The 21,849-nt window shown below is 40.3% G+C and overlaps 2 protein-coding genes across 7 annotated transcripts in view; one reads left to right on the forward strand and one right to left on the reverse strand.

Moving 5' to 3' along the window:
- LOC133962279 (zinc finger MYM-type protein 4-like) overlaps positions 1-15,241 on the forward strand; it is a 33,271-nt gene extending 18,030 nt beyond the window's left edge. The window contains exons 23-41 of one of the 6 annotated variants that reach the window (XM_062397811.1): positions 16-131; positions 218-580; positions 729-879; positions 1,275-1,450; positions 1,601-1,778; positions 2,071-2,184; positions 2,447-2,487; positions 3,083-3,221; positions 8,840-8,985; positions 9,110-9,227; positions 9,352-9,597; positions 9,786-9,862; positions 10,218-10,347; positions 11,120-11,271; positions 11,367-11,481; positions 11,827-12,084; positions 12,181-12,292; positions 12,396-12,464; positions 13,274-15,241. In XM_062397811.1, the coding sequence (XP_062253795.1) occupies positions 16-131; positions 218-580; positions 729-879; positions 1,275-1,450; positions 1,601-1,778; positions 2,071-2,184; positions 2,447-2,487; positions 3,083-3,221; positions 8,840-8,985; positions 9,110-9,227; positions 9,352-9,597; positions 9,786-9,862; positions 10,218-10,347; positions 11,120-11,271; positions 11,367-11,481; positions 11,827-12,084; positions 12,181-12,292; positions 12,396-12,464; positions 13,274-13,421 (2,849 nt within the window). In that variant the 3' untranslated portion in view covers positions 13,422-15,241. Of the gene's footprint in view, positions 1-15; positions 132-217; positions 581-728; positions 880-1,274; positions 1,451-1,600; positions 1,779-2,070; positions 2,185-2,446; positions 2,488-3,082; positions 3,222-4,719; positions 5,179-5,886; positions 7,657-8,839; positions 8,986-9,109; positions 9,228-9,351; positions 9,598-9,785; positions 9,863-10,217; positions 10,348-11,119; positions 11,272-11,366; positions 11,482-11,826; positions 12,085-12,180; positions 12,293-12,395; positions 12,465-13,273 lie in introns of those variants that run through there. The other 5 variants (XM_062397812.1, XM_062397814.1, XM_062397815.1 and 2 more) reach the window with 5 other exon arrangements.
- Positions 15,242-16,817: 1,576 nt separating this feature from the next.
- LOC133962280 (tubulin beta-4B chain) lies at positions 16,818-20,102 on the reverse strand. Its single transcript, XM_062397818.1, has 7 exons — positions 19,958-20,102; positions 19,667-19,775; positions 18,962-19,072; positions 18,463-18,707; positions 18,030-18,352; positions 17,603-17,947; positions 16,818-17,489 (listed from the first exon to the last, which is right to left on the reverse strand). The coding sequence occupies exons 1-7, from the start codon at positions 20,012-20,014 to the stop codon at positions 17,342-17,344; spliced, it is 1,338 nt and encodes a 445-aa protein (XP_062253802.1). The 5' UTR covers positions 20,015-20,102; the 3' UTR covers positions 16,818-17,341.
- Between the last annotated feature and the right edge of the window lie 1,747 nt (positions 20,103-21,849).

A 21,849-nucleotide genomic window follows, 5' to 3' on the forward strand; every position in this document is an offset into this window, starting at 1 on the left:
TTTATTTTACCGCAGGTACTCCATTTCCATGCAGTCTGTGCAAGGTGACAGCTGTTCCTCAGTATCATCTGGCCATGGTGGACGGCACCATTCGTAACTTCTGCTCCTATGACTGTGTTTCCATTTACAGGGTAAAGGCACCAGTAGCAATAGCCTTATTTAAATCTTGTCTCCATCATAATTTGACTTTTTTTTTTTTTTCTTCTTGTCTCTTTAGAAAACTGGGCACCCCGCTCAGCCAGACCTGACCAATGGAACCTTCTCTCTCAGGGACCCCTCCATCAGAGATGCAGTTAAACTAGGGCCCTCTGCTGGGGCCAGTTCAGTTCCTCCCATTCCTCAGGACTACCCATCTTCAGTCCCCTACCCAGGCCATCATCCCAGTCATACCTCAGTGCCCCCAGTCGTGCCTCCCTACATGGCCAAGTCCTCCCCCTCTGTTCCAGGGCAAGCACTGACCGGAGTGCCCCCTGGTCAGTCCTCCAAAACAACAGAAGGTGGACACATTGACACCTCCATACTGACCTGCCATCAGTGCAGCAAACACTTCAGCAACAAGCCGACACTATTCAGTCACCAGGTAAGGAGCACAGGTCAAGAGCATGTGTACATGTAGACACTCCTCAAATATACACTTGACCCCAACTTCCTTATAGTTACAGGCTTGACCTGAGTGTAACGCTAACCAGAGACATGATAACACTAATGATATTTTTTTTTTTTTGCAGGGTCGTATTTCTATGTTTTGCAGTACAACGTGTTGTGAACAATACAAAACCCAGAAAAATATCCTGGCAGTGTGCGAGTGCTGTAAACGGGAGAAGGTCCCCTTTGAAATCCTCAGCAACAACCAACAGGAGCTAGTCTTCTGCAGTGAAAGTGAGTTCACACAGAAATGGCCTTTTCACATTTTATTCACCTCTGTTATATCCTTTTAATTAAGTGGATAATTGACTTGGTAACCTTAGTCACATTCTTCATAAAACTTTATTTTATAAATAAATATAGTTATAAATCCTGACTTAAAGGCTGTGTCTGAAATCCCCAACTCATTAACCTGCCTCTACTCACTATATATGGACTCCTGTGTAGAGGACAAAGTGAGATCATGCTTTAATGCGCTTATTTGTGCCGGTAACTATATAGTGGACTCTTAAGGGATTAGTGACTGATTTCATACACAGCTGAAGTGTCTTTAAACTTTTGGGGCAAAAATACATTTTCATGGTACTGTAATATAAAAAATACAATGTCCCATATGTCATGTGTTTCAGACTGTAAGACTCTCTACAAACATGAGCTGACCTCTAGTAACAAGGATCATACCTGGCGTCCCTGCTCCTACTGCTCTAGCATCAGCCAGAAGATGCTTCACAGTCATTATGGCGGCAAGATTGAGGAGTTTTGTAAACCCAACTGCATGTCCCAGTACACTGTGATCTACTATGGGGTAAGGAGTTGGATTTCACAGGGCAATCTACAGTGTATTACACTAAAAGAAGAGTCTTGGTCTGTGTCAGTTTTGGTTGTGTTTCTTTGCTGATCTGTATTTCCTTTGTCCTTCCTCTTGACCGGTTTCTTTCCGTCATCTTCTGTCCAGATGGGGAGATGTGACAGTTGTAGGAAACAGGGCCACATGGCGGAAAAGCTTCAGTGTTTGGGTTCAGTCCGTAACTTCTGTCACCTGCCCTGCCTTCTACATTACTGCCACCATCATTTTGAGACGAGCCAAAACAGCAACAGTAACGGTACTGGAACGGCCCCACAGACACCATATGGTAACTTGTGTCAAATTTGTGTTGATGTGGTGTTGAGCAGAGTTTGTGCAAGCTCATCCAAAATAAAAATCATGAGTGGGAATATGATGTGGCAATGTTCTCACCTCACTGCACAGTGAGAGCTATGTTTAAGTAGCTTTCTGGTTTTAACTTAAATAAAAATTTACTATTTACCTTAACTACAATAATTTATTTTATTGAAAACCTTGATAAATAAGGGCAGGTTCAAACAATCTAAATATAATTTTACATGTGGGCTTTGATTTTAAAGTCCCTTCTTTCTTTCTTCTAGCTCCTACGCAGCCACATCACTCCTCAAAGATGAGTCCTGTCATAGCTGATGTCGTCTCATTGGCCAGTGGCTCTGCCACTCAGCCTAGTGTGTCAGCAGATACTGCTCAGACTGGTTAGTTTATTGACATATCCCTGGGCGGCTGTTTTCAAAGTACATACCTGAGTCTCTTGTGTTTGAGACAAATTTCATCACAACCATCCAACATAGGAATTACTCATCCAAATGTAGTCCTAGTGAAAAGTAGAGATTGTTCTATATTGAATCAACTAATACAAATTATTTAGTTATGGTAGTAACTCATGGTTGTCATGGTTTTCTGTATTTATAATATGTATTTCTAGAGTGTGTTTATAGTTTTCTCCCTCTTTTGCAGGAGCACTTCCAGCCTCCATTGACGGAAAGAACCTTGACCATGTATGTACCTTGTGTTTTTGTCACAGGTTAGACCAGCGGTGGGGAGCGTTCACTCTCCGGGCTATATGTGGCCTGTGAGGCAATTCATAAATGCAAAAAATGAAATAGTCTGTGAAGTGCCACTAAAAATGTCTTTGTTGCACCAGTGTGCCTGCATTTAGCTGCTCAAAACTGAAAAATGTAAAGCTCATGTAAATCATAGCCACCCCTTCTCTTATCTGGGCTGGTAACATATATTCTGTGCCAGATGTTAAATATTCAATCAAGAGCATTTTTGTTAACAGATCCAGAGAGTCCATTTTATTAATTGGACTCTGGTTTATTTAATCTGTTTTATTCATCAAGGATATTTAATTATTTTTAACTGAAATGTCAGACTGAATATTCTTAAGAATTGTATTCATTGTTCTTTGCAAGGGTGAACTTGCATGATTATGCTGTAACATTGTCATATCAGTAGTATGGGATGTTTCAGTTATATTTAATTGTTTACATGACGATATCAGTACCAATAAGCAATTTGTCTAAATTTAAGATTTAAGATCTGGTTACAAAATTAACTGCCCCTTTTATTTTTCGTATTGTCTGTGTCCAGGCAAGCACTCAGACGGACGCCATGCGTGTGCCTGTGTCCCGTCGGCGTCAAATGAAGAACAAGTCGGTTCTGTGTCGCCCCTTCACTATGGACCAAGAGACTATGTGCCAGCTGCCCACATCTTCCACTGAATCAGAAGGTAACTAGAAAAGCATGTGATCATATTGTGGATGTTAAGCTCAGAGAACATCAGCTCAGCAGTTTTGGGAGTGCGTGCTGAGTTTCACACTGTCTAGTAGCATCCCGACAGAAACGTGCCACAGAACCTATTTTGAGTGGCTTCAGAAAATATTTAGACCCCTTCACCTTTCCACACGTTTACCAGATGAAAACATGTTTTAGAAGAGGGGAATAAAGCCCAGACATTTCTCATATACACAAGTTGTCATACCCTTAACTAAGTATATTGTAAAAGACCCTTTAACCACTCGAAGGTCCAGAATATACTTGCTGTTTAATCGCTTGTACGCGTAGGTTACCGACTGCATCATGAATGACCTAATCATGGACCTTAGTCTCTAAGCATTGCACACCTGGATTTGGGCTGTTACTCCCAGTCGCCCAGACAGATCCTTAGCAGTGTCCGTGAACTGTTTGACTGCATCAATTCAGCTCTGACTAGTCTCACACCTACAACACTATAGAATGCAAAAGGTGATGGTGTCTGACTAATTCTTGAAGTTACTGGACACCAGGTCCCCTTTCTGTACATAGTTCAGTCATTTGATTCCTATTTGAAATATTAAGTATTTAAATCTCTTTTTATAGAGAAATGTTGGAATTGTTATAAAATGTTCAACTTTTTACACCACATGATGTGTTGGAAACTCGCTCATGATCTCTCAATGGTCCTTCATTATCACATGATCAACTTTATCACATGATCAACTTTGAATTATAAAGTTGAATTATCAGTAAAACTAAATCAACTATTAACTCAATGTATCGTGGAATATAATATTGAGTTAGCTTGAACTTATCTTTAGCTAATATCAATCTTCTATTTAGCATCAAGTAATGCAGAATAATTGGCAGGAGTTATAGTCAATGTAAGGCATTGACAATAATGCTAGAGGACTGTAGCCATGCTCTTCCAGGCCGAGGAAGGTGTGTCCTTTTTATCAGACCAGGCTGATTTATTTCGTGTAGTACGTTTCAACAACACAAAGTGCTTGTTAAAGGCATGACGACAATATGAAAGACATATTCTTAGGATGTGTCGATTGTTGTTTGTGACAACCCAATGCAGCAATATTTGTATGAAGGTTTTTCCCCCCCCTATCTTTATTCAAGAGAATTATCTTTCAACTTTAGAGCAGGACACGGATTTCATGTTTAGATTTTGTAATGATCTCACATATACCTTACTTCTGCTTAGATTTCCTGCGGTCCAGCTTCAGCCCCTCTTACACTGCTTCTCTCCTCTTGTCTTAGATTTTTGTGCAAACAAGTCTGTAGAAATTCTCTCTTTTCTCTACAAAATCTGAATGTGAAATCAATAAATCCTGCTCTCAAACTGAAGGATCACTCTAGGATTAAGATTAGAAAAAATCCCATGCAATTTCATTCATTAATGTTTTTTTGTTTGGTTCAGTTCTTTGGTTGTTCACAATTAGCTGTTTCAATAATCACAACAGCTCTGCTAGATAGCTCCTTGCAACCATCCACTGACGCATCCACATCTCCAGCACCGTCACCTAAACCTCAGGGAGAAACTCAACCATGTAATGGCGTGCCGGCGCGCCTAACCGGACGGCATTTCCTGAGCATGCGAGAGAGTGTCTCTGACTGCAAGGTCTGCTCACGACTCAAGAGGAAGAGGGTGGAGGAAGACGAGGAACAGAGGAAGAAGCAGAAGGTGGAGGAGGAGCCAGAGAAGAGAACTGAAGAAGAGGTACGCGATGAGAAGGATGAGGAGAGAAAAGAGGAGAACTCTGAAATCAAGGAGTGTGAGCAGAACAGTGGGACAGCGAGAACGCAAACATCATATTACTGTAAGACATGTTCAGGAGAGCCCAGCCTCTGCCCTGTGCCTTGTTTTGAACTCTACCACACCAGACTGATCTACAAAACAGCCCTTGAACTGGAAACACAAGGTAAGCCTTCTGCATAAAAGCAAACATCAGCTAAAAAAATGTCTGATTTAAATATTATTGTTTTTTGAATTTAGTCACTAGCTGTTTTCAGACATGATCTCCAGAGAATATCTGTATAACATGGTCTGGACTTTTTCCAGAATTTACCTTTTACACATGAACAACACAGCAGGAGATTATCCCGCTCAGACCCCTTTACAACAACACAGAAATCACCTGTGTTAACGTTGCCGTGGACATTACATGTTTTTGACACCGGCGTCTGCCCTTATCATCAAAAACTTATCAACTGTTGTGATCTTCGTTGCTGTCTTCTACGTGTGGGACTCAGTTGTTTTTCGTCCATAAATATTTGTATTCCTTAATTTATTTTATTTTCATATTTGTATCTGTCACATATGATACACCATCAGCACACCCACTCGCTCGCCGAGGATCTCCTGCTGTGTTCTCACATCGAATTATTTTTACTAGTGAGCTGGCCGGAGAAACTCCACAGAATGTCCAGGTGCTCTCACACGGACAGTTGTGTTCTCACATACAGCCCCTCCAGAGTTCAGTGCATGTCTGAAAGCAGTTTTTGTTTGAATTGTGATAACTACAACTATGTTTATGTTATAATAACAGTTAACTACTTTGTGCTTTTTCAAGTCAGCTTCACTGATTTCTTAAGAGGGTCGAGTGTCACCCGAGTTTTTCTCTCCACAGCCTCCTGATTTGCAGACACAAGAAGTCTCTTTCTACCCTCCCCATGGACAAAGATTAACAAGCGGATTATGTTCAGATCTACACTTCTTTTGTAACCTCGACATTCTGTTTTAAGATTGTTTTTTTAAGTTCAACCCAAAATTTACTGACTGCAAAGGCAGAACACCCATTAGTTACATGAATGTGCATTGCAAACTGGTACTGCAGTGAAATTTAGCACTAAAAAGAGTGTTTCTGTGTTTTTTAACAAACAAAAGATAACAGTGTTTATGATTCCATTTACCAATGACTGCCTGTCTGCATCCTCCCTTCATTAAGGGTATTCATTTTGTGCGGGGATATTCCAAGTAGTGTTGAAGTGATTGACTAACTGGAGGTTTCCCTGAGTAGATTGAAAACTGTACTGTTTCAGTGGCCTACAGAGCAAACTGTAATATGTATATATAAGGACAAATAGGTTTTACCTCATTCTTTAAATGTGTCAAAGTCATGAAAATCATTAATCTGATTCCAATCATGTTGCATTTATCAAGTGTCCAAAAATCCACAAATACATTGTCCGAGAGATATGTTCATGTTCATAGCCTCAGGAAACTAACTGTAAGGGCAAACAAGGTGTGTTTAGAAATATCTCCTGCCCACTGTGTTTCACTACATAACATCTCCTGTAGTCATATAGTCTGGAATCTGGTTTTCATATTTTTGAATGTCATTTTTAGCCTTGTTGCTGTTAAGGTCCAGAATAGATAAACACTGTTGCCTGCATTACAAACCAAATTTGATTATGTTTAGGAAATTAAAAGAGCAACAAAGTCGTGTCGGATCATGCGGCTGCATCCAAAAAAACTATGCTGCTGAGGTAAATGTGGCTGAATAAGCTAAGGACCAGAGTCATAGCAGCTCTAACAAGGCGAGGGAAAGCAATATAATTATTATTATAATAATTATTATCACTCCTAATACTACTGCTGCTAAGTAGATTAGGGTGATATTGTTGTGCCAAGACAGTGTTAGTTGGTAAGGTTTCATGGCAAAATAAACTAAACAGCAAAACAAAGTGAATGCCTGTGTTACTTTGTTTTAACATTAATCTGTTTAATTTGATTATAGCGAACTGACGTGGCAAAATCTAGAAAAGTAATTTGCAACAAATAAAAATGTCTTGAGGAACAACATCTGTCCAGTTTCTTTTATGATGGAATTCCCAATTGTGATTCAGTATGACTGCCATACTGAATTGATAAGCAAGGAGCAAGATGTGTAGTTCAGTGTTGTTTTAATTTACTTTACATGACCCTTGTTTCAGATCAAAATTCTTGGCCTATTGTTCCACTAAAATCGGAATAATTGTTTGTCTTTTGTGGCTGCATAGAAAAGCTTTCATTTGGATGTTTAGTTCACTTATATGTCCTGTTACACTACACTTCAAGTTTAATGTGATTTATGAAAGTTTAAGTTTATAATTCCCTGTTGCACCTCAATAAACCAAGACTAACCTCTGTTCATCCATCTGCTGTCATAGTTGAACTTGAGCTGTGTCACATATTTGACGTTTACATTCAACCTTTTTTTATCAACGTACTGTCTGTTGTATTTTTCTTTACCATAAGTGCAGGTTTCTTTCTTTGCAGTTTTTCTCAGATATGGTTAAGGTGACATGGGATAGACAATTCTTGCTTTGTTTGTTTGTTTGTGTTATCTGCACCTGAAAAAGGCTGTTTTTGTTTTGTTAAATGCAAAAAATTTCAATAAATTAAGTTTGAGAAAGAATATATATATACGGGGCAATAATTTCTCAAGTTTGACTTAATTCACCACATTTCACTTACAAATGGTCTCTCGTATATCGACGATAAACATGCACAATAATGTTACTATGAAATGAGAATAGACTCAGTTGATTGTAAAGAGACTGAGATATACTGAATAAGTGAGTGATCATTTCTGATGCAAAACTACTAACATGCACCCCCACATCATGCATACAGATGAGTCTATTATGGTCCATTTCTCAAAACTGTCCAGGATCAGGCAGAACAGTGAGACTAGTGATGGAGAAGCAACTCGTTCTGATACATTGAAGAATTGGTTTGTTCACTGTTTAAAGCATTTGATTGTGCCGGTGGTAATAAACTAAACATTCTCGTGAGTCTAGACCCAAGCCTTGGTAACAACAGCATGTGATTCATAAACTATACATTTAAAAAGCCTTATCCATGTGGCGGTGGTTTAGTGGCAGAAACTTGGACTATGGGCAGAGAAGGTCTCTGGTTCGACTCCACGGAGAGACAAAAAAAGACGAGCCTGGATTGATCTGTCTAGTGCCCCTGAGCAAGGCACCTTACTCCCCCAACATCTGCTCCCCGAGCGCCGTACATGGTCGCTCACTGCTCTGTGTGTCCTGCACCTGATGGGTCAAAAGTAGAGATTAAATGTCCCTACCTGCATGAGTGCCTTTGCATGTCTGTGCATTTGTTTGGGACTAATAAATGCATCTTAATCTCATCTTAATGTCTGACGTTTAGAAAGTCAGCAGCAGATAATGACATCTGTCGGATACTGGGGACACAAAAAAAGAAATGTAATGTACATTCATCAGTATTTAGTAAAAATATCATTTGTGTTATAATTTTGTGAAACACATTAACAACACCATTTGAGAGGTAAGGTAGCATTTAATTGAAAAAAGTCTGGAATTTTTTCTATTTGTGTCATAACTTTTACAGAATTTCAGTGATAAGTATAATATGCCGATATTTAAATCAAATACATAAAAATACAATAAAATGTTGCACAGGAACTAGAAATAATTGAAGTCATTTTTTAATTAAGAAATAAAAGTAGCATACGTTTTAATGTCAAATTAAACTTTTAACAATTTAAACAATTATGGCTTCAATCGAAACCTAAATAACTCATGATGATCTTCTCATGTCCTTCCTCCCTCCCCCAGCTCAGTCTTCACCCTCAGTGACCACCTCAGCCAGAGAGGAGAATGTGAAGGTGATATTTGTACCGGTCCCAATTCCGGTCTTCATTCCAGTGCCTATGAATATGTACTCCCAGTACACACCTGTACCGATGGCAATGCCCATGCCTGTATGTAACCGTCACCCTTTACCTTACTTTCACGTTCTGTAACACTTAAAAGTATTCAAAGACCTCATATTGAATCTTTACAGCAGTAAATTAAATGTATAGTCTTGTCTCCCATTGCTTTCAGGTTCCAGTACCAATTGTAGTACCACCACAGAACAAGGACATGAAAGATGCAACTGTCCAATCAGAGCCTTGGGATTTGAAGAAGGAAAAACACAGTGATCAGCCAGTTTCCAGTGCAGGTGGGATTTTTCTAACATATTTGAGTTTGATGATGTTTTAGATCTTTTTGACAAAGCAAGGAGGCAAACGTCATAAGAACCTCAGGTTCACCTTGTGTGTTTCATCTCTGGGTATCTGCTACAGACCAGGGCAGTTCCAGCGCAGACGTGGAGTCACAAGTGGTCGATCCCGTAATCCATGAAAAGGAGGACACTTTAAAAGCAGTTCAAGCCGATCTGCCTCTAAGTTCAGAAAGGAGTAGAGAGTCTAGTGAACCCCAGCTTGATGTCAAGCCAGAGAGCACGACCACAAGTGACCCACCGATCACCAGTGCCGAGCATCAACCTCCCTCCTCCCCAGTGATGGACCTGGAGACTGACTTCCCTTCTGGTGAGATACAATGACCTGTTAAGTGTTTTCCCACCCCCAATCTGTTGAGAAAATTAAAATGTATTGCTCACTTGAAAGCTCTAATAAATCTAGTTTGAAATGACCGCACTCAATAAAATATTTCAAGTTTTAAAATAAAAAAACATCAACACCTGTCACTCAGAAGCGATCTGTTTGTGTTTCTGCAGTATCAGTTGTTCCGAAGTCGACTGCTCCACAGCGAGGAGTGAAGAGACCCAGAGAAGGCTTCTCTGGCCGGAAACGGGTATGTCTCTCCAAATAGGTCGACAGTGTTTTGGGGTTATATCAGATTCATTTAATTAGCATTTGATATTGACCCTAAAGTCGCTGATTATTAGGCAGAAGTTCTCTTGCCGGCTGCTCTGTGATTCTCCGGCGGACACCTTTTGTTGTGATCTGCTGCATTCAAGTGCTTTGGGAACTGGAGGCTTGGTCCTCAGACGTTAATACAATCTTTAATGTTGTGTGTATTAGGTTGACCAAAAGCTTTACCAATATGTTTAATGTTTCCCCTCAAAAAGTCAAATTTTCACAGTCAACCTTTAGGTCATTTCAACAATATTCTGTCCAGTTGTCATTGCATAGTTTTGTCTATGTAGGGACGAAGGCGGACTGTTTTGGACCGCAGTGCAGTGGAACCGCCCGCCGCCGCCTCCAAACTGAACCACCTGTATGGGGTTAAAGCCTGGAAGTGCTGGGTCCAACTGCGCAACAAACAGTCACAACAGTGTAAGAAGCCTCAGTTCTCTTTACTGTTTTAGTTTTCTATATCTATAACTCGTACAGTGCTGTTCTCTTGTCCTGCGTTAACGCTCCGCAGCTTCTTCAGAATTATTTCTTGTCGTTAATGAGTCCTGCTCAAACAGTTCTGAGGAAACACCGTCACTTTTTATTGTTTGTGTGCTGAAGATTTTATAAACTTGGTAAAACTTTCAAATTTAATATGGACTGAATTGTCTTTATTATTGTTCATGTGTGTTGCTTATATAAATATATATATGTACGAATAATTTATTTTCCATACATGTTTGCTATTACAGAGGTTTGTTAAGCAGTTGAAACAATCTTCAGAAGTTTAAGTTCACAACTTAAAAAAATAGAAGTTCTATGATTCAGTTCAATATAAAGCATTGCCTCAACAAAATGAACTATGCTTTTACTTAAATGCCAAACAGGGAGTTATTCTATGAATGTTGTTGCTATAACAGAGGGCAGCACCCGCTGCACCATGACTGTTTGTGTCTGCCACAGTCCGATATCGTGAGATAAAAAAAAAAAATTCCATGAGCTGGGGGCGAATTCGCCAACCACTGAAGCAGTACTTCCTATCACCACCGAGAATACAAATGCCAAGTGTGAAGTGGTTTAGATGAACCGTTCGCGATATATGCGTTCCACGTACAGACAGACAGACAGACGTTTGTGGAATTACTGGAAAGATGTGTTTAATGGCTCTATTGTAAACTATAGTCAATGTATTTTGTGTTCTCTCCACCTGTAGCCACTCTAGTGGATATAAAAGAAGACATCCTTCAATGTGACTCTGCAGAGCTGAGCTTTGCTCTGTCTCGCTTCATCAGAGAAGTGAGACGGCCCAATGGAGAGCCCTACAGCCCAGACAGCATCTTCTACCTCTGTTTGGGGATACAACAGGTCAACACACACAACAAGTCACCGGTTTCAATTGAGATTCCTTCACTGTGTTCATCACTTTTTGACTCTTTGTGTTTTGCCTCCTCTCTGAACAGTATCTATTCATGAAGGGCCGCATAGAGAACATCTTCACTGACGAGCTCTACAGTCATTTTGCCACTGAGATCACCGGGATGCTGCAGTTCTGGAAACCTAAACTACTACCTAGTGGTATGATCACTGAGACAAAGTCACACCCAATTAACATTGATACTATTTATGGTTGGCTTTTTTCTTAAATAGCAATTCAATATAGTTACTATATTATACCCATCTGTATACAATCTGTATACAAATTTTAATTAGTAGAGTGTCTGAATTCCTGCACTTGTTTCTGACCAGGTGCACCAATCAATATCATTGACTGATTGATTTAATACATGTGATATAAAAGGTGTTGTCATAGTGATGAATTCACAGAGAATTGTCACTGAACTCCCCTCAGCTGGGGAAGTCAGTGGCTGAAGAGCCAGATCATTTCCTCAGCATTTCCCCTGCTTCCTCTTTCCTCCAAAGGTGGTATCGTTTCCTCCCGTGTTGAAGAGTCCTACCTGTGGGAGTGTAAACAGCTGGGCGCTTACTCACCCATAGTGCTGCTGAACACGCTGCTCTTCTTCTGCACCAAAACCTTCCACTTAACTACGCTGGCTCAGCACCAAAGTCTCTCCTTTGTCAACTTCACTCGACGCTCCAAACCCTGCAGCCGAGCCGGAAAGGTCCACTACCTCCAGTACCAGAGAAGCAGCTCTGCCACGCCCAGCCGGGAAGACACAGGTAGCTGGTGTACAATGAAACCACTCCATCCTATTTCATGTCATTATTATTTTAAATTGTGACAGGTTGAGTTTTGGTTTGTCCTGTTGTTTCTAGAGCGGCACAGAAGAAGGCAGACAGACAATGAGGGAAGCATGGAAATGCCGGAAAATGTCACCAACCCTCTGCACTGCCCCGTCAGACTCTACGAGTTCTACCTCTCTAGATGGTGAGACACAGATTTCTGCTGATAACTCACACTCCCTGGTTTACAACCCGGTGAAGGAAAGGGAACGAATAAACATTTTCTCTGTCCTCTTGCTGATCAACAGCCCCGAGTCGGTGAAGAAGAGATCTGATGTGTTTTACCTCCAGCCTGAACAGATTGTCCACACACACAGGTCAGAGTCTGTCAAACAAACCAAGTGAGGTCAGATTTCTCCTCCAAGAGGGGGTCACTTATTTACCAGACTTTATTTAAAAATCTTTAAAGAACAAGTGAGAGGCCTCATGAGAGAACATGTTTGCATTTCTCTTACATTTGTTTGTGAGATGAGTTTGTACGAACATGACCTGTTTTCAAATATATAAACATATAAATATATATCTAGACTTTTGAACAGTGTCAGAAGTGTAATAAAGAGACTGAAATAAAGACAACATTGTTCGATATGAAATGGCTCAAAAATCATATAGCTTATTTTAGGACTAAGATTAGAAACTGGCTCTTAGAAAAGGTAACATGAACTTGTTGGACAAAAACCTCTGACAATGTTAAACCTCAACAGTTTCAACATTTGTTTTTTTTTGCACAGAATAAAGCTTCAAGATATAATGTGTTATTTTTATTACAGGTATAAAACCAAACTGAGCAGACCTTTGGTCAGCATTGACCAAAGTTACTACAAACCCTGTCTAATCAATACAATTTTATGACACACTTTTAAAATAATAAGCTTAACTATTGTTCATTAATTATGAACAGTTATTGAAGATTGATTATTCAATAACTTCAAAGTAATACAATTATTGTAAGATTATTCATATTTGGGGATATTTAAACACTACCAAACCAGAAAGAAAGACATACTGATAATAAACTATGGAAATGTATACTGTTCTGTGTAACTTTGGTTGCACAAACGCAAAATGTCTTAGTGTTGACACCATAAAGCTTTGTCTGACTTTCACTTTCTCCTGTACTCAACAGTTCACACTGGTACACTTCTCAGCCTCTAGAGGGCGCCACTCTACAGACCATGCTCACGCGCATCTTGGCCGTCAGGGAGGTGAACCAGGCGCAGGGAGCAGCTCAGCATCAGTCCTCCGCCACCACTGTTGACAGCAGTTTACAGTGAGATTAAACCAGTCTGAGTCCACATGAGCCCACACCCATCAGTCCCTTCAGACTGTGAAACGCTGGTGTTCATGAATGGAACGCCTCCACCAGGCTTAGAAAGACAGAATAAACAGAGATATGATTAAAAAAAGACTCTTTCATAAAGGGACATATTAAGAACTGTGATAATTGTATTTAGCAACCTCAATGGCCATCTCCTCCTCATATAAATACAAGAGCTTACACACTGATATCGTCAGTGATACTGTTGAACATGGAAAATGGAAACATTTATCAGTGAGTTGTTATTGCAGCATTCATCACATGTGGTGGGAATTGATCTACTACCTGTAATGGTGAAGGCCAAACCTGTCAGATGTACCATTTATCACAAGATCAGACCAGTGAAAACAGTCAGAGCTGCTGTGAACAATGAGAGGGCTCTTTTATTGTCCTCATTGTCCCTCTGTATTTGTTCAAGTTTTGACCGGAGCTTTTAAGGCTGGTATTAGTCTTTTAAGGAATTTCCAAACCTGAAAGAAAGACATTTTGAGCAGGTTTTATTTTTCAGTCGTGTGTTGCTACACAAAACTTCACGTCACTGGTTTAAGGTGAAGCCCCTCCGACAGATATCCATCAGAGATTTAAAAAGTTAAAGATTTAAAATGTTATTAAATCTGCATCAAATTCATCTCATTAGAGGTGGAAGACATCTGGCATTTGAATAAAAGCCAATATGTTATATGTTGATAAATCAATATATATACCAGTGTAACTCTTTTTATGATGAGACTCACAGTGCCTCTAATTTTTTGTTCCTTCATTTTTAACAATTTATCATTTATTATTTTGTTCCTCTTTTATATTCTTCATCCTTTGTGGCCTTATTTCTCTTCTTCTGTCTTTCACTTTCAATCATCTTGACATGGGTTTGTCCCTTTGTTTTGCCTCCAGGGTTTCCTCCGATGCACTTCCAGCAGTGGTGTATGTATAGCTGTATGTACGTCTTCTTTCATTCCCTTTATTTCTCTGTCTTCCACACAGTGCCATCGATTTCTCTGGGATCGATTTCTCTGGGATGTTGTACCCTCTCTTTGTTTTACTTTTTTCCAATTTGTGTTTGTTCTTTAATTGGAGGAAATTGGTTACGGAGATCTGACAAAACCAACTCAAATAACCAGAATGCCTGAGGTTTCCCATAATATAACATAGTCTATATGATTAATGGTGTAGCATTGTTCTCATTGACTATGTATTTGTTGTATATTTGATAAAAAATCATGAAATCTCAAAAGAAATGTCTCGGCAGAATTCTGCTGGCTGACCAGAACATCCATGATCTAAAACAAGTATTACTATGTTGAGATTTCCCCAAATAAATAACCATTTGTTCTTTTTATGTCATGAGAAATACTCCTTTGTTGTTTTGTGCCTTTACTTTTGCCTCATCCTCACATTGGATATAAAATCCATGTTACAGTCTAGAGGAGATAAGAACACTACACCTAAGTCTAGTGCTCCATGCTAACAGTTCAGCATTCACAGCCTTCACTGATGGTGAGCCATCGGCTGGATTCATTCACAACATACTGGACACCCTGTCGCTGCTGCTCTCTGAACCGCTCTCAGTAGATTGTTCAGTAAGACAAAGACAGTGGGATTGTCCTGCACAAAATGCTGAGTCTCCATCAAGTCTTACATTTCATCTTATGCCTTCTTTAACTCGGTTAGAAGCTGGAGGATTACTACCGAAAGCATGATGGAAATGAAATGTGATCTTGAAAGTGTCAACTTTGTGCATTTTTGAAACATTGATTTATAAAATGTGTCAAGTTGGAATTTGTGTGTGTGTGTGTTTGTTTTAGATCAGTTGAAGTGTGAAAAAGTGAACATGGCTCATTTTCACCTCTCTTTTTCTCCTTGACTTTTCTCACTGATTGTGGAACTGATATAAAGTCAATGGCTTCAAGTGATTGCAGAGGATCATATCAGCTTCAAACTGGGCATGTATATTGTTGGTGGTCCAGGGAAGTGCAGTGTCCACTTTGCAAAGTGGATACCCTAAACATTCAATATTAATAAAAATTAGGTTGTACATGTCTTCTATGTCCTCAGATAAACACTGGAAGTGGTCTGTAACTGGCCATAATGGCAATAATAGCGGATCCACCTGATCATTTTGATAATTTGATTATTTAAGATCTTCATCATGGCAACAACATGCACTCAATTTGATTTTAGGAAAAACTGACTATAATCTTCATAGTAAATAAACCAGGTAGTATGAACACAAATTGTTCTAACTTCACTCTGCACCTCCTTGTTCTTGCTCTTTCACATCTTATCCTCCATGGGTTAAAACTGGTCGGTTCATTCTTGACTTTGGAAGCAGCAGCTGATCGAAGCATCTCAGCTCAAGGTTGTTAGTTTGTACCCACTGAAGCTGTCAAACTGAATTTGAAAAGCAAATGAGACAGTATAGAAACTGCAAAATCATTCACTGTAAAACTAAAAAACATCTAGAGCAACAGTGTCCTGTTCTTTATTTACAGTGTTTTGTGATATTGAGTGTTGATTTAACTTTAATGGATTCCATTAAAGTGTAGAATTGATTTTAAGATTTCTTTGCTGACTTTTAAGGCCCTTTTTGGACTTGCACCATGTTGGATTTTTTGACCCAACAAATCAAATTGAATAGATGAAGTGAAAGGATGAGGAACAGGATGTTGGACGTTATCAGATTTGCTGCCTGTCAGAATGACCTCTCATGTGAGGGAGTTAAACTTCACATAATAGGCCTCCATCACTGATTTGAATAAAAAGATATGACATGGATATTATCATCATATGCATATTTATACTCAGTTTTCGATAAGAATAGAGACCACACCTGGTCTGGGATCAGATCATCATGTTATTGCTCTGGTGGGCAGAGAGAACCAGCCTGATTCAGACATTTAGGTTTGTCATAGTGGGAAAATCTCAGGTGTTACTACTGACTTGTGACAGTGAGCCGGCACAAATCTGTCAATTTCCTCTATTATGTCTTGTAAAGTACCTGCCCATCCACAGAGGTTCCTTTACTTCAGTAAACTGCTGCACTTTAACACCCAGACACACACAACTATGCAGGTTAAGCTTATTGCTTAACCTGCATAGTTTAAGCAATAAAATACTGTTAATAGAAATTCTTGAGAGGCAGACTTAACATACCATGTTCAAGAAGCCAATAACATTTGAGGTCACCATGACCTTTGACCACTTAAATCAATGAAGTTAATCCTTGTGTCTAGGTGATCTTTGATTGATTATGGGATAAATAATTCCCTCGCCTGTAATTTGAAAGGTAAGGTAAGTCGTCTCAACAAAATGGATCAAAATTAGACAAAATTAGGAGTTAGTCAATAAAAAAGCATTTTTTCTCTCTCAAAAAAAGAATTTATTTAATTCTGCTTTCAAGTGTTTACATTATCTTTCATCAAACATATTTAAACCTGGAGGTTGATAAAGCCAAAGAACAAACAGAGGGATTTTAACATAAGACAAGGACTGGAATTTCCTGAGACTTGTGTATAGCAGTGTGGTAACGTTAACCATTTTAATTTCAACAATATGTCAACAATTTAGTTTTGTCCAGGTAAATGGGGGGGGGGGGGGGGGCAGTTAGGTGATGCACTTGGATGAAACAAAAATTTTAAATATCCATATTCAAAACAGGAAGGAAGAAACACAAGACATGAAGGCAACGGCAAAAGAGTTGGAAATTTAAAAAAACAACACCATTTTTAAACCAATTTCTTTGCACTCCCATTAAGGCTGAACAATATTTGAATGTTATCATCTAACAACTTTCAATGCAGATGTTTGATTTTGAGGTATTTGTTTTATTATTGTCAGCACTTAAATCTTGCATAGTGAGAAACAGGTCATTGCTGTTGTTTAGGCCAATTCCTCTTCGCCTTCCTCCTCAAACTCGCCCTCTTCCTCAGCAGTGGCGTCCTGGTACTGCTGATACTCGGACACCAGGTCGTTCATGTTGCTCTCAGCCTCTGTGAACTCCATCTCGTCCATGCCTTCGCCCGTGTACCTGAAACAATGGACGTTAAGTAAATACTTACTGATGGGGATTAAGTCAGTGTATGAATTCTGGGTAAGAACAGGCGTGCACAAGAACATAAATAACAGTCTAATTTCTCTCACCAGTGGAGGAAGGCCTTGCGGCGGAACATGGCAGTGAACTGCTCTGAGATGCGTTTGAACAGCTCCTGAATGGCTGTGCTGTTGCCGATGAAAGTGGAGGCCATCTTGAGGCCGCGGGGAGGGATGTCGCAGACGGCCGTCTTGACGTTGTTAGGGATCCACTCCACAAAGTAGCTGCTGTTCTTGTTTTGGACGTTCAACATCTGCTCGTCCACCTCCTTCATGGACATGCGGCCCCGGAAGATGGCCGCGACAGTAAGGTAGCGCCCGTGGCGTGGGTCACAAGCAGCCATCATGTTTTTGGCATCAAACATCTGCTGGGTGAGTTCAGGGACTGTCAGTGCCCTAGAAAGACAGACAATTCAAGTAAGATTCAAAATACAGTAAAATCTCCTTGCTGGTCTGATGCGAACTCCTGCCTCTCTACCTGTACTGCTGGCTGCCCCGACTGGTCAGGGGGGCAAAGCCTGGCATGAAGAAGTGCAGCCTGGGGAAGGGCACCATGTTGACCGCCAGTTTCCTCAGGTCAGCATTGAGCTGTCCGGGAAAGCGCAGGCAGGTGGTCACCCCGCTCATGGTGGCTGAGACAAGGTGGTTGAGGTCACCATAGGTGGGTGTAGTGAGTTTCAGTGTGCGGAAGCAGATATCATACAGGGCCTCATTATCAATGCAGTAGGTCTCATCTGTGTTCTCCACCAGCTGGTGGACAGACAGGGTCGCATTGTACGGCTCCACCACCGTGTCTGACACCTGGAGAGGGAGGGTGAAGGGGAAGAGGACACAAAGGGGGAGGGGGGAAACGAACACTATTAGAGCACAGAGGAAACAAGTAGAGCAACATTTGAATGAGTGAAGTGTACCTTAGGGGAGGGCACTACGCTGAAAGTGTTCATGATGCGATCAGGATACTCCTCTCGAATTTTGCTGATAAGCAGCGTGCCCATGCCAGAACCGGTTCCTCCACCCAGGGAGTGTGTGAGCTGGAAGCCCTGGAGGCAGTCGCATCCCTCTGCCTCTTTCCTCACCACATCCAGGACAGAGTCTACCAGCTCGGCCCCCTCAGTGTAGTGGCCTTTGGCCCAGTTATTACCTGCTCCGCTCTGGCCTGTGGTACATGCAAATACATGCCTGTCTCACAGCGGTGTAGTCAAAACCTTCCTCATCTATTTGCAATATGACCTCATAGTATTTGTGAACGCCTTTTACTTGCAATGAGCAATGCATGTATGGAATACGATTGGCTTCTTTACTCTTGCAGAATTGTGCAAAGCAACTCATTTTCAGTATTAAAGATCTAATCAAGCCAATTTTTTCAGGCCGTGTTTAAATAGAAATTAATTTATGAATTTAAACCCTCACCAAATACAAAGTTGTCTGGTCTAAAGATCTGGCCAAAGGGACCCGACCTCACAGAGTCCATCGTTCCTGGCTCCAAGTCCACCAGCACTGCACGGGGGACATACTTCCCACCTGGAGAAAACGGGTACAAGAATATGAATATTAAGATGAATATACACAAAGATCACTCCCTTTATTCCATCAAAATATTGTATTCATTAAATACTTTAATAAATAGTTTGTTTTCAATTCTATCCATTTCTAGTGATTCAAAGTCATTATCCCGTCCAAGTGATATGATAATAACTTCAAGTTGTAGGGGTTTAATGCGTTTTACAAGTTTTGAAATGTTGCCAGCAAAAAACAGAGGGACAATCTCAAAATGTTTGCCAGAGTGGTTTGTAAGTAAACTTTAATCCCTCATGTTTTGCAGCCTTTATAGCACAACACGCCTTGGTTTTGAACACTCCCTTGCGTGCAGTCTAATACATGTTATATAAAGGTAGAGTTAACATCGTTAGCTGGGGGGGGGGGGGGGGGGGGGGGGGGGCTTGTTGATTTGTTGTGTCATAGAAACGGTAACAGTAACCATGGGGGGGCGAGTCAGGACGGGTCAGTGGGATTAGGACCCCCTGCTGGACGGTCTCGGTATTGGATTACACGGGCTCTGGCGGAAAGGAGGTGATCGAGCTCTGGCTGGAGGAGCTTCGGCAAAGTGGTACCGACCTGTCGCCTCGTTGTAGTAGACGTTGATTCGCTCCAGCTGCAGGTCGCTGTCCCCATGGTACGTCCCGGACGGGTCGATGCCGTGCTCGTCGCTAATCACCTCCCAGAACTAGAGCAGAACAAACGTTAGGGGTTAAAGTAGCCGGCTAACTAGCACGACCTGTCCGTGCCAGTCAAACTTAACGCGGGCTAACATTAGCTGTATCGCCAGGTAAGCTCGTTGGGCAGCCCGCCCGATCCCGGTGTAACATTTGCGCTCGTTCACACTTGGTTTAAAGCGGGTTTCCAAACCTTGGCTCCGATCTGGTTGCCGCACTGGCCGGCCTGCAGGTGCACGATCTCCCTCATTGTGGTCGAATGGAAAAACTGGCGGACTGACGGTTAGATAGTTCAAAGCTGTAACAACTCCAGCAACAGACTGACCGCGGCAGGCAAGAGCGCTGACAACTGACAGCGGCCGATCGACGCGATTGGAGCAAACTACTGTCAAGCAAAACAAGCCGGGAATGTGATTGGTCAATGGAACTTAAGGTGGAGTTCTGATTGGACAGCACACTGGGGGGGCTCCGTTGTCCTGGTAACATAAAGTGGATTATAAACACAACGCTCTGGCGTCCGCTTCCGCTTCCTCTTCCCCTCTCTCTCTCTCTCTCTCTCTCTCTCTCTCTCTCTCTCTCTCTCTCTCTCTCAGTTTAGGTAACAATTGAAACCCTGCAACTTAGAGTTCTAACTTATCTTTATACTTCACAGAGGATATAAGTCTTGGCAAAAGTAAAAGATGAGACTGAGATTTCACAAAAATTAGAATAACTTTTTTCAAAAGACAGCGGCCCATTTTACCAACGACTCATCAGTCCTTTAACTCGGTTTTCCAACAGCTACACATTCTTTATTTCCTCCTTTACAGTGAGTAGCAATGATTCAATCCCAGTTGTCTCCTTATCTTACAATTCTTATTTTGCCTCGATCTGTAATAATATGAACCTCCCTAAACATGGCAACAGCAATGTCACCAGATACACGTTTTCATATTAAACATACATTAATATATGTTATAAAGGCAGGTCAGTTGGAGTCAATGCTTATTCAATAATAAGGAAGCTGTCCAACTAATCATACACTGCAGATTTTGGTTACCAAATACAGTCAAATTATTTGGAGCGTTCCCGCGTCTTTCTCCAGCTTCACCTGCTTCTCCCTGGGTGCAACGTTAAACCTTTGGATTGAGGCCAATAATGAAAGCTTGGCTAGAGATCCATTCATACTGGAAGGAATGTTGTTCTAAAGTTTCACACAACACACACACATACCATTACAACTGAACTCTGTTATGTAACGTTTCATTACATGGACAAATGTCATGCAGTATTTTGAAATAAGCTTTTTGTCTTCTGGGAGTTGGATGAAACAATTGTCAATTTCTTACTGTCCTCAAAATTATTATATTCTTGTAAAAACCTATTTGCTCATTGGCGGATTAAGATAACAGTCATGTCACTTTTATAAATTGATGTATAGTCATAAATGTATTGCTATAATGTTAAGTGCCTACAAGTGTCCCACGTATTGTACATCCCTAACCACATGTTTCTTTCACAATTTTATCTTTGAGGATTCTAGTAAACATGTTTATCAAAATTCATAACATTTAAAATAAATTAACTTCCGGGATTTACAATATAAAATGCATCTTGACATCTGTTACCGATAAGTTTAAATTGCATTTACTGCACTTTTTCACATTTTAGGCAAAAAAACTATTCAAAAGGCAAATCCATTGACAAATCAACAACAAAATAAGACTGAGCAAATCGAATCCAAATATAAATAGATAAGTACAAACACAAAACTCATAGGTGAGCAAATTCGAAAGTAGATTTCATTAAAAAAAGGAAATAAATAAATAAAACATTGGCAAGCATTATAAAATTATTATTCCTCTTTAAAGAGATCAATTTACATATTAACAGTTTTATTACTATTTATGTGATATAAGATTGATATTTTAAATATAGTCATTAAATTAATTCACATAAAAACCTGTGAAGTTCGTTGTAAGATTGGTTAATCTGCATTTGGGTTAAGTCAAATTTACCAAATAGAAGCAGCAAGTTTACGCTGAATTCACTGTTATGTTTATTAACAATATGTTGATGAGTTTTTACACGATATGTATAATTCAA

This window comes from Platichthys flesus, chromosome 10, assembly GCF_949316205.1.
Source record: "Platichthys flesus chromosome 10, fPlaFle2.1, whole genome shotgun sequence".
NCBI classification, from domain to species: domain Eukaryota; kingdom Metazoa; phylum Chordata; class Actinopteri; order Pleuronectiformes; family Pleuronectidae; genus Platichthys; species Platichthys flesus.

What these genes read in the sequence shown, in the direction of transcription:
- LOC133962280 (XM_062397818.1), bottom strand. Translation starts at nt 20,014, where the DNA reads ATGAGGGAGATCGTGCACCTGCAGGCCGGCCAGTGCGGCAACCAGATC. An exon ending in CGGGGCAGCCAGCAGTACAG is followed by an intron (nt 17,948 to 18,029) that starts GTAGAGAGGCAG and finishes CTGTCTTTCTAG; the next exon opens with GGCACTGACAGTCCCTGAAC. An exon ending in CGCAAGGCCTTCCTCCACTG is followed by an intron (nt 17,490 to 17,602) that starts GTGAGAGAAATT and finishes CCATTGTTTCAG; the next exon opens with GTACACGGGCGAAGGCATGG.